This window comes from Schistocerca americana, chromosome 2 (genome assembly GCF_021461395.2).
Source record: "Schistocerca americana isolate TAMUIC-IGC-003095 chromosome 2, iqSchAmer2.1, whole genome shotgun sequence".
Classification (NCBI taxonomy): Eukaryota; Metazoa; Arthropoda; class Insecta; order Orthoptera; family Acrididae; genus Schistocerca; species Schistocerca americana.
Genome location: NC_060120.1, coordinates 699,041,494 through 699,054,415, shown reverse-complemented (window position 1 = coordinate 699,054,415; position 12,922 = coordinate 699,041,494). Strand labels below are relative to the sequence as shown.

General features: G+C 41.7%; 1 protein-coding gene across 3 annotated transcripts in view; it reads right to left on the bottom strand.

Annotated features, from left to right (window-relative positions):
• Positions 1 to 12,922, bottom strand: part of LOC124593678 (obscurin) — a 688,571-nt gene that overhangs the window by 393,723 nt on the left and 281,926 nt on the right. For all 3 annotated transcript variants that reach the window (XM_047131972.1, XM_047131974.1, XM_047131973.1), the window contains 2 exons: positions 12,546 to 12,687; positions 12,106 to 12,290 (listed from right to left, as the gene is read on the bottom strand). In XM_047131972.1, the coding sequence (XP_046987928.1) occupies positions 12,106 to 12,290; positions 12,546 to 12,687 (327 nt within the window). The remainder of the gene's footprint in view (positions 1 to 12,105; positions 12,291 to 12,545; positions 12,688 to 12,922) is intronic.

Below are 12,922 nucleotides of genomic sequence, written 5' to 3'. Positions count from 1 at the left end.
TTTCATAACATTTCACTCACTACACACACATGCACACACACACAGACTGGTGATCTTTGGGCCATTTTCCGTGCCGCAACTTCTCATTTGCTATCCTGAAAAACCGCGTAGGCGTCCCTCTATAATGAGTGACATTATGATCTCAGAAAGAGGAAGAGGTGTTAGTATTGTGCTATGCATAGCTTAGGGGTAAGTTTTTCTAGAAAAGGAAAAAAGAAGGAAAAAACATAGTGTGAATGTGTTATGTGGAATGTTGGATGTTTTATAATCATTGTTATTATTTATACGTACAACATTTTTTTTACCAAACCCCTACTCTGTTTTATCTAAGTAATCCTTCAATGTCATACTACATAACAGGTACTGTTTAGCTGCCTTTTTAAATAAGTGTATTTTTATAGTTTATATAATCTCTTTTGGTAATTTATTGTACACTTTTATTCCTTGATAGAAAATGCTGTTTTGAGTTTTATGTTTATTTTTTCTTAGTAAATGTAAGTTGAGTCTAGAGCTTGTTCCATGATCATGGACAGAGCTGTTTGTTATTTTTGATGTGTGCAACTGACTGGTAAATGTATTTACACAGAGCAGTTAAAACCCCCCAGCGTTTTGAACAGATCTTTATAATGAGCTTGAGTACTATTTTTGGTTATTACTCTTATGGCTCTCTTCTGGAGTTTAAAAATTGTGTTTATATTTTGTGCATTTGTTCTCCAAAAAAGAATGCCATAGCTAAGAACTGAGGGTATATATGAAGACTATGTAACTAAACGACACTGTAAGTTATAAGATCATGTTTCCCTGGACATTCCAGGGTTTTGCTATGGTCAATCTACAATCAAAACAGTGTAAGATATTACATAGCCAGACTTACAGTTTTAACTGAATCAGCAAACACATGTCACACTGGTGCTACATCTTCATCTATGGGTACTTTCCACTGTACAACATATTAGGGCTTTTTCTGTTTCATTCACATATTGAGTGCGGGAAGAATTATTGTTTAAATGCCTATGTGCATGCGTAATTAAACTAATCTTATCCTCAAGATCCCTATGAGAGTGATATCTAGGGGGTTCTTGTATATTCCCAGAGTCATCATTTAAAGCTGGTTCTTGAAACTTTGTTAGTATACTTTCTCACAATAGTTTTCATCTATCTTCAAGTCTGCCTGTTCAGTTCTTTCAACAACTCTGCGACGTTCTTCTGTGAGTCAAACAAATCTGTAACCTTTCAATGACCTTCTCTGTATACATTCAATACTCCCCGTTAGTCCTATCTGATATAGGCCCCACATGCTTGCAGCATATTTTGGTAAGGGTTGCACAGATGATTTGTAAGCAATCTCCTTCCATACTGGTTGAATTTTCTTAGTGTTCTACCAATAATCCAAGTCTGCTCCTGCTTTACCCAAGACAGAGACTATGCGATCATTCCATTTCATGTCCCTACTAAGTGTTACACCAAGGTATCTGTTTGAGTTAACCAATTCCACCTGTGATTCAGTGGTATTATATCCACTGAATATCATGTGTTTTCATTCTATGAGGTGCACGGTTTTAAATTTCCGAACATATACAGCAAGATGACCATTTTTGCAATCTTAAATTAGTCTTTCCACACAAAATAATATATTATGTATTTTCATAGGTTTTATTGCTGCACAGCTAGATACCTCCAGGAGGCACTCAAGTTCTATTAATATACTGTTGCAAAAACTTTTATGTGTAGGACAAATGGAAAATCTTTGTGAGAAATGTGTTACAATTGATTTGTGATAGGATACAATGATTGTTTTTTTTTTTTTTTTCAAGTGTCACTATGTGATGCACTCCTCTGCATGAAATAATAAAATTAAATGAAACCTAACGTACTACGTTCCACTGCACAACAGAACGGAGGAAATATCACATGAAACTTCAACACTATTGTTGCAATATGGCTATATCTTATAACTCTGTCAAGTTAAGAAATATTGTATGGAAAGCAATAATATGGCTATTGATTAAGGCACAATGAATCCAGTTACGTTTGTCAAATACTTCCTTTCCTTTGACCATGTCCTTGCTGGATAATTTTGGTATTTAGGAAAACTTGAGAACACCAACCGTGATTTATAGAATTTACAAAGAATAAAAAATCAGTGTCACTGGAATGGAATATGAAGTGACAGCTTCCCAAATTAAATAGTATTTTTTTTCTTGGAACCTGAAGAAAAGTATTATACAGGGCTAGTGACGTGCACCAGCTTCACATGGTTAGAACTAAGCATCTATGGCTGAACAACTTGTTTGGCATAGCAATAACAGATTACACACACAAACCCTCCTCGTGAATCAGTCTATCTATTTTTGAAAAACTTATCAAAATCCGTACAATGTTCCTGAGATTAGCCTTCACATAGAGACAGAAAAACATGGCTAGGAATTTAACTTCATCATAATTCACCCAATTTGCATGAAATATTTATATATTTTATTCACAATCCTTTCTCGCGAATCAGTCTATCTATTTTAGAAAATTGTATCAAAATACCTCAGTAGTTCCTGACAATAGCCTTCATACGCAGACAGAAAAATGTGGCAGTGAACTGTAGTTTAGTAATATTCATAGATGTATCAGGAATACTTCTGTAAACTTTGGAGGCATATTTCTCACATCAAAATAAGAATGAAAGTTCATATTAATGTATGCTTGAAAATTATTTTATACTTTAAGAACATTTGCCAAAATTCTCAAGTCAGAAGCCAATAACAAATGTTTGGAATGTCCTTCCTTTGCCTCTACAGGTGTATACACCAGTTGGATTATGCTCTCTCACACCCTTTCAAACCTATCCAGATAGTGATGCATGGTTCACAGGGTTCTGTCACACAGCGATGAAACATATCTGCATTAGAAATGTCTCTTGTATGACACTATTCCTTATGTAGTGCCCACAGATAATCATTCAAAGCACTGAGGCTGGGGAAATGTGCAAGCCACAGTACTGGTCCTCCTCTCCCTACCTGTAAGTCTTGGTAGACAGTATCCACTGTATCACAAACAGTGTGACTGAAATGTGTTGGAGGCCCATCATGCGTAAACCATTTGCCTCCTGTGGGAGTTCATCATTTAGCAACTATGGAAAAGTGTTCTGAATAAGGTACTCATAGGCAGCATCTGTGAAATGAGCTAGTCATAGGCAGCATCTGTGAATGGTGTTAGCAGGACATATAGATCTATCAGGTGGTCACCTATTGTCACAGCTGAGAATAATGTGCACAACATGAATGCATCAGCAACCATTAAAATGTGTTCTATTATCACAATATGGTTCATTTTACTCATTTAAAACATTGCCGATGGTAGTGTTTTCTCGCCTGTTTATTATTTACAATGGGAATACCATGCATATTTCACTAGAATTTTCCACTTTGGCACTGGTGCAATACATACAAAAGAAAATAAACCAGGAGACTGTAAAACAGTGAACAATGAAGTCTACTGGTATGGCAATATTGTGTCTTGAATGAATTTTAACATACATATTTTCATTCACACACACATTTTTTGAAGCACATGCATATGCAGAGACATGCGTTCTGAACATTGCAAACTTTGCAAAATGTCCTTTCATTAATAATTCAAAATCCAACACTCCTTCACACATATTTATAAGATATGTTTTACTTATTTTGTTGTTATGAATCTGCCTCAAAGATAGTTACTTATTTATAAAATGCCCTACACAATCTTTATTTCACTAGGTCAACTCTAATTAACTTAAAGGACATATTATTCTGCTGTTATGCCAGAACCGTGAAGGTTTTCCCTTGTGACTGGATCAGCAAAACACAATATATATATGAAATAATGAATAGGAATAGCAGATCATCTGGATAGTTCCATCATTCACTACTGCTACACATCTACTGTACAGTAACAATGCTATAATGTTGAACCAATGTCCATAAGCAAATTTCAGTGACTGGTTTGTACAGGGGATAAGTGTTACTGATTTTGTTTTCAATGTCATTAAATTTTACAGTGTCACACACACACACACACACACACACACACAGATATATATATATATATATATATATATATATATATATATATATATATATATATATATATATATATATAAAAACAAAGATGATGTGACTTACCAAATAAAAGTGCTGGCAGGTCGACAGACACACAAACAAACACAAACATACACACAATATTCAAGCTTTCGCAACAAACTGTTGCCTCATCAGGAAAGAGGGAAGGAGAGGGAAAGACGAAAGGATGTGGGTTTTAAGGGAGAGGGTAAGGAGTCATTCCAATCCCGGGAGCGGAAACACTTACCTTAGGGGGAAAAAGGGACGGGTATACACTCGCACACACACACATATCCATCCACACATATACAGACACAAGCAGACATATTTAAAGTTTCCCTATATATATATATATATATAGGGAAACATTCCACGCGGGAAAAATATATTTAAAAACAAAGATGATGTGACTCACCATATGAAAGCGCAGGCAGGTCGATAGAAACACAAACAAACACATACATACACACAAAATTCTAGCTTTCGCAACCAATGGTTGCTTCATCAGGAAAGAGGGAACGAGAGGGAAAGACGAAAGGATGTGGGTTTTAAGGGAGAGGGTAAGGAGTCATTCCAATCCCGGGAGCGGAAAGACTTACCTTAGGGAGAAAAAAGGACAGGTATACACTCGCACAAACACACATATCCATCCGCACATACACACACACACACAAGCAGACATTTGTAAAGGCAAAGAGTTTGGGCAGAGATGTCAGTCGAGGCGGAAGTACAGAGGCAAAGATGTTGTTGAAAGACAGGTGAGGTATGAGCGGCGGCAACTTGAAATTAGCGGAGGTTGAGGCCTGGCGGATAACGAGAAGAGAGGATATACTGAACGGCAAGTTCCCATCTCCGGAGATCTGACAGGTTGGTGTTAGTGGGAAGTATCCAGATAACCCGGACGGTGCAACACTGTGCCAAGATGTGCTGGCCGTGCACCAAGGCATGATTAGCCACAGGGTGATCCTCATTACCAACAAACACTGTCTGCCTGTCGCCGGTCATTTCCACATAGAAAGCTTCACAGTGTAGGCAGGTCAGTTGGTAAATCACATGGGTGCTTTCACACGTGGCTCTGCCTTTGATCGTGTACACCTTCCGGGTTACAGGACTGGAGTAGGTGGTGGTGGGAGGGTGTATTGGACAGGTTTTACACCGGGGGCGGTTACAAGGGTAGGAGCCAGGTGGTTTGGGGATTTCATAGGGATGAACTAAGAGGTTACGAAGGTTAGGTGGACGGCGGAAAGACACTCTTGGTGGAGTGGGGAGGATTTCATGAAGGATGGAATTCATTTCAGGGCAGGATTTGAGGAAGTCATATCCCTGCTGGAGAGCCACATTCAGAGTCTGATCCAGTCCCAGAAAGAATCCTGTCACAAGTGGGGCACTTTTGTGGTTCTTCTGTGGGAGGTTCTGAGTTTGAGGGGATGAGGAAGTGGCTCTGGTTATTTGCTTCTGTACCAGGTCGGGAGGGTAGTTGCTGGATGTGAAAGCTGTTTTCAGGTTGTTGGTGTAATGGTTCAGGGATTCCGGACTGGAGCAGATTCGTTTGCCACGAAGACCTAGGCTGTAGGGAAGGGACCGTTTGAAGTGGAATGGGTGGCAGCTGTCATAATGGAGGTACTGTTGCTTGTTGGTAGGTTTGATGTGGATGGACGTGTGAAGCTGGCCATTGGACAGATGGAGGTCAACATCAAGGAAAGTGGCATGGGATTTGGAGTAGGACCAGGTGAATCTGATGGAACCAAAGGAGTTGAGGTTGGAGAGGAAATCCTGGAGTTCTTCTTCACTGTGAGTCCAGATCATGAAGATGTCATCAATAAATCTGTACCAAACTTTGGGTTGGCAGGCCTGGGTAACCAAGAAGGCTTCCTCTAAGCGACCCATGAATAGGTTGGCGTACGAGGGGGCCATCCTGGTACCGATGGCTGTTCCCTTTAATTGTTGGTATGCCTGGCCTTCAAAAGTGAAGAAGTTGTGGGTCAGGATGAAGCTGGCTAAGGTAATGAGGAAAGAGGTTTCAGGTAGGGTGGCAGGTGATCGGTGTGAAAGGAAGTGCTCCATCGCAGCGAGGCCCTGGACGTGCGGAATATTTGTGTATAAGGAAGTGGCATCAATGGTTATAAGGATGGTTTCCGGGGCTAATAGATTGGGTAAGGATTCCAGGCGTTCGAGAAAGTGGTTGGTGTCTTTGATGAAGGATGGGAGACTGCATGTAATGGGTTGAAGGTGTTGATCTACGTAGGCAGATATACGTTCTCCGGGGGCTTGGTAACCAGCTACAATGGGGCGGCCGGGATGATTGGGTTTGTGAATTTTAGGAAGAAGGTAGAAGGTAGGGGTGTGGGGTGTCGGTGGGGTCAGGAGGTTGATGGAGTCAGGTGAAAGGTTTTGTGGGGGCCTAAGGTTCTGAGGGTTCCTTGAAGCTCCGCCTGGACATCAGGAATGGGATTACCTTGGCAAACTTTGTATGTGGTGTTGTCTGAAAGCTGACGCAGTCCCTCAGCCACATACTCCCGACGATCAAGTACCACGGTCGTGGAACCTTTGTCTGCCGGAAGAATGACGATGGATCGGTCAGCCTTCAGATCACGGATAGCTTGGGCTTCAGCAGTGGTGATGTTGGGAGTAGGATTAAGGTTTTTTAAGAAGGATTGAGAAGCAAGGCTGGAAGTCAGAAATTCCTGGAAGGTTTGGAGAGGGTGATTTTGAGGAAGAGGAGGTGGGTCCCGCTGTGACGGAGGATGGAACTGTTCCAGGCAGGGTTCAATTTGGATAATGTCTTGGGGAGTTGGATCATTAGGAGTAGGATTAGGATCATTTTTCTTCGTGGCAAAGTGATATTTCCAGCAGAGAGTATGAGTGTAAGCCAGTAAATCTTTGACGAGGGCTGTTTGGTTGAAACTGGGAGTGGGGCTGAAGGTGAGGCCTTTGGATAGGACAGAGGTTTCGGATTGGGAGAGAGGTTTGGAGGAACGGTTAACTACTGAATTGGGGTGTTGTGGTTCCAGATTGCATTGATTGGAATTTTGAGGTTTTGGAGGGAGTGGAGCTGGAAGTGGGAGATTGAGTAGATGGGAGAGACTGGGTTTGTGTGCAATGAGAGGAGGTTGAGGTTTGCTGGAAAGGTTGTGAAGGGTGAGTGAGTTGCCTTTCCGGAGGTGGGAAACCAGGAGATTGGGTAATTTTTTGAGGTGGAGGGTGGCATGCTGTTCTAATTTGCGGTTGGCCTGTAGGAGGATGCTTTGGACAGCTGGCGTGGATGCGGGAGAGGAAAGATTGAGGACTTTTATTAAGGATAGGAGTTGACGGGTGTGTTCATTGGCTGAGTTGACGTGTAGGTGAAGGATTAGGTGGGTGAGGGCAATGGATTGTTCAGTTTGGAACTGATATAGGGACTGATGGAAAGTCCCTATACCAGTTCCAAACTGAACAATCCATTGCCCTCACCCACCTAATCCTTCACCTACACATCAACTCAGGCAATGAACACACCCATCAACTCCTATCCTTAATAAAAGTCCTCAATCTTTCCTCTCCCACATCCACTGTTCAAAGCATCCTCCTACAGGCCAACCACAAATTAGAACAGCATGCCACCCTCCACCACAAAAAATTATCCAATCTCCTGGTTTCCCACCTCTGGAAAGGCAACTCACTCACCCTTCACAACCTTTCCAGCAAACCTCAACCTCCTCTCATTGCACACAAACCCAGTCTCTCCCATCTACTCAATCTCCCACTTCCAGCCCCACTCCCTCCAAAACCTCAAAATTCCAATCAACGCAATCTGGAACCACAACACCCCAATTCAGTAGTTAACCTATCCTCCAAACCTCTCTCCCAATCCAAAACCTCTGTCCTATCCAAAGGCCTCACCTTCAGCCCCGCTCCCAGATTCAACCAAACAGCCCTCGTCAAAGATTTACTGTCCTACACTCGTACTCTCTGCTGGAAATATGACTTTGCCATGAAGAAAAATTATCCTAATCTTACTCCTAATGATCCAACTCCCCAAGAGATTATCCAAATTGAACCCTGTCTGGAACAGTTCTGTCCTCCATCACTGCGGGACCCACCTCCTCTTCCTCAAAATCACCCTCTCCAAACCTTCCAGGAATTTCTGACTTCCAGCCTTGCTTCTCAGTCCTTCTTAAAAAATCTTAATCCTACTCCCAACATCACCACTGCTGAAGCCCAGGCTATCCGTGATCTGAAGGCTGACCGATCCATCGTCATTCTTCCGGCGGACAAGGGTTCCATGACCGTGGTACTTGATCGTCGGGAGTATGTGGCTGAGGGACTGCGTCAGCTTTCAGACAACACCACATACAAAGTTTGCCAAGGTAATCCCATTCCTGATGTCCAGGCGGAGCTTCAAGGAATCCTCAGAACCTTAGGCCCCCACAAAACCTTTCACCTGACTCCATCAACCTCCTGACCCCACCGACACCCCGCACCCCTACCTTCTACCTTCTTCCTAAAATTCACAAACCCAATCATCCCGGCCGCCCCATTGTAGCTGGTTACCAAGCCCCCACAGAACGTATATCTGCCTACGTAGATCAACACCTTCAACCCATTACATGCAGTCTCCCATCCTTCATCAAAGACACCAACCACTTTCTCGAATGCCTGGAATCCTTACCCAATCTATTAGCCCCGGAAACCATCCTTATAACCATTGATGCCAATTCCTTATACACAAATATTCCGCACGTCCAGGGCCTCGCTGCGATGGAGCACTTCCTTTCACGCCGATCACCTGCCACCCTACCTAAAACCTCTTTCCTCTTTACCTTAGCCAGCTTCATCCTGACCCACAACTTCTTCACTTTTGAAGGCCAGACATATCAACAATTAAAGGGAACAGCCATGGGTACCAGGATGGCCCCCTCGTACGCCAACCTATTCATGGGTCGCTTAGAGGAAGCCTTCTTGGTTACCCAGGCCTGCCAACCCAAAGTTTGGTACAGATTTATTGATGACATCTTCATGATCTGGACTCACAGCGAAGAAGAACTTCAGAATTTCCTCTCCAACCTCAACTCCTTTGGTTCCATCAGATTCACTTGGTCCTACTCCAAATCCCATGCCACTTTCCTTGACGTTGACCTCCATCTGTCCAATGGCCAGCTTCAGATGTCCATCCACATCAAACCCACCAACAAGCAACAGTACCTCCATTATGACAGCTGCCACCCATTCCACATCAAACGGTCCCTTCCCTACAGCCTAGGTCCTTATGGCAAACGAATCTGCTCCAGTCCGGAATCCCTGAACCATTACACCAACAACCTGAAAACAGCTTTCACATCCAGCAACTACCCTCCCGACCTGGTACAGAAGCAAATAACCAGAGCCACTTCCTCATCCCCTCAAACCCAGAACCTCCCACAGAAGAACCACAAAAGTGCCCCACTTGTGACAGGATACTTTCCGGGACTGGACCAGACTCTGAATGTGGCTCTCCAGCAGGGATATGACTTCCTCAAATCCTGCCCTGAAATGAGATCCATCCTTCATGAAATCCTCCCCACTCCACCAAGAGTGTCTTTCCGACGTCCACCTAACCTTCGTAACTTCTTAGTTCATCCCTATGAAATCCCCAAACCACCTTCCTTACCCTCTGGCTCCTACCCTTGTAACCGCCCCCGGTGTAAAACCTGTCCAATGCACCCTCCCACCACCACCTACTCCAGTCCTGTAACCCGGAAGGTGTACACGATCAAAGGCAGAGCCACGTGTGAAAGCACCCACGTGATTTACCAACTGACCTGCCTACACTGTGAAGCTTTCTATGTGGGAATGACCAGCAACAAACTGTCCATTCGCATGAATGGACACAGGCAGACAGTGTTTGTTGGTAATGAGGATCACCCTATGGCTAAACATGCCTTGGTGCACGGCCAGCACATCTTGGCACAGTGTTACCCTGTCCGGGTTATCTGGATACTTCCCACTAACACCAACCTGTCAGAACTCCAGAGATGGGAACTTGCCCTTCAGTATATCCTCTCTTCTCGTTATCCGCCAGGCCTCAACCTCCGCTAATTTCAAGTTGCCGCCGCTCATACCTCACCTGTCTTTCAACAACATCTTTGCCTCTGTATTTCCGCCTCGACTGACATCTCTGCCCAAACTCTTTGCCTTTACAAATTTCTGCTTGTGTCTGTGTATGTGCGGATGGATATGTGTGTGTGTGTGTGAGTGTATACCTGTCCATTTTCCCCCTAAGGTAAGTCTTTCCGCTCCCGGGATTGGAATGACTCCTTACCCTCTCCCTTAAAACCCACATCCTTTCGTCTTTCCCTCTCATTCCCTCTATCCTGACGAAGCAACCATTGGTTGCGAAAGCTAGAATTTTGTGTGTGTGTACGTGTTTGTTTGTGTTCTATCGACCTGCCAGCGCTTTTGTATGGTAAGTCAAATCATTTTTGTTTTTTTATATATATATATATATATATATATATATATATATATATATATATATATATATATATATATATATAAAAAAACAAAGATGATGTGACTTACCAAATGGAAATGCTGGCAGGTCGGCAGACACACAAACAAACACAAACATACACGCAAAATTCAAGCTTTCGCAACAAACTGTTGCCTCATCAGGAAAGAGGGAAGGAGAGGGAAAGACGAAAGGATGTGGGTTTTAAGGGAGAGGGTAAGGAGTCATTCCAATCCCGGGGGCGGAAAGACTTACCTTAGGGGCGAAAAAAGGAAAAAAGGACGGGTATACACTCGCACACACACACATATCCATCCACACATATACAGACACATATATATACAAAATAGAGGGAAACATTCCACGTGGGAAAAATTTTGTGTGTATGTTTGTGTGTCTATCGACCTGCTAGCACTTTCGTTTTATATATATATATATATATATATATATACACACTCACACACACACACATATCCATCCACACATATACAGACACAGCATGTGTCTGTATATGTGTGGATGGATATGTGTGTGTGCGCGAGTGTATACCCGTCCTTTTTTCCCCCTAAGGTAAGTCTTTCCGCTCCCGGGATTGGAATGACTCCTTACCCTCTCCCTTAAAACCCACATCCTTTCGTCTTTGCCCTCCTTCCCTATTTCCTGATGAGGCAACAGTTTGTTGCGAAAGCTTGAATTTTGTATGTATGTTTGTGTTTGTGTTTGTTTGTGTGTCTGTCGACCTGCCAGCACTTTCATTTGGTAAGTCACATCATCTTCGTTTTTAGATATATTTTTCCCACGTGGAATGTTTCCCTCTATTATAACCATATCACATATATATATATATATATATATCTAAAAAGAAAGATGATGAAACTTACCAAACAAAAGCAGACAATGTCTGCTTGTGTCTGTGTATGTGTGGATGGATATGTGTGTGTGTGCGAGTGTATACCTGTCCTTTTTTCCCCCTAAGGTAAGTCTTTCCGCTCCCGGGATTGGAATGACTCCTTACCCTCTCCCTTAAAACCCATATCCTTTTGTCTTTCCTTCTCCTTCCCTCTTTCCTGACGAGGCAACCATTGGTTGCGAAAGCTAGAATTTTGTGTGTATGTTTGTGTTTGTTTGTGTGTCTATCGACCTGCCAGCGCTTTTGTTTGGTAAGTTTCATCATCTTTCTTTTTAGATATATTTTTCCCACGTGGAATGTTTCCCTCTATTATATTCATATATATATATATATATATATATATATATATGATGAGACTTACCAAACAAAAGCGCTGGCAGGTCGATAGACACACAAACAAACACAAACATACAAACAAAATTTCACAACAAACAGTTGCTTCATCAAGAAAGAGGAAAGGAGAGGGAAAGACGAAAGGATGTGGGTTTTAAGGGAGAGGGTAAGGAGTCATAACAGTCACAAGGATAATTTACAACACTGAAATGGACATGCTTTACCTCTGTGGTCTTTTTTCTACGAGTACTTATGGAAAGAAATGTTGTGAAGTTATCATAACACAAAATACATCTCCAACTTACTTGTAACTGTTACAGTTGCTTCACTTGACACTTCTCCATATTTGTTTTTAGCAGTACATGAATATTTTCCTGCATCATTTTGGTGGACATCAGTAATAACAAGTTCATAATATCCAGACTCGGCTTTATCTCTTACAACTTGAATGTGGTCACTTCCTTTTTCTATAGGTTTCCCATCCTTATAGCTGAAATGTATGAAAGGAATATTATCTTTAAAAGGTAAGTAGTGTGCATGTATGCAGACATAAAGGTAGAGCAAGAGGGATACCTGAAACAAAGTCTACAATCTATTTGGTACTTGCTCAAAATATACTGTATCTGTGTTTAATTCCTAATAAATTATTAATTATAAACTATAAACACACAATTATACATTAGAAATTAAATTACTTTCATGTTTTCAGCATCTTTAATTAATATTCTATCAAAAATATACTTACAATGTTACTTCTGGGTTCGGTGTACCTTGAACTTTTACCATAAATCGCAAATATGTATTTTCTAGCAGTTCTGTGTCCTTAAGCCGAATTAAGAAACTCGGACTATTTGCTGCAGCACGTCGTGCCCTTTCTTCTTCACTAACTGTGAAACAGAAATGAGTTTAATTTCAGATAAACTGTTTCCACAAAACTTAAAAAACCTATAGCTAAGAAGAGTTACTGCCAGTAATAACAGTTGCAAATAATTCTGAAAATTACTGTATAATTATTACACTTATGAAGAGAACATATTTTCATTGTAATTTTCCAGGTTATGTTTAAATGTATCTTGTATAATCTTAATTAAGTTAATGTATCCTCTGTTAAGTTAATTAAGT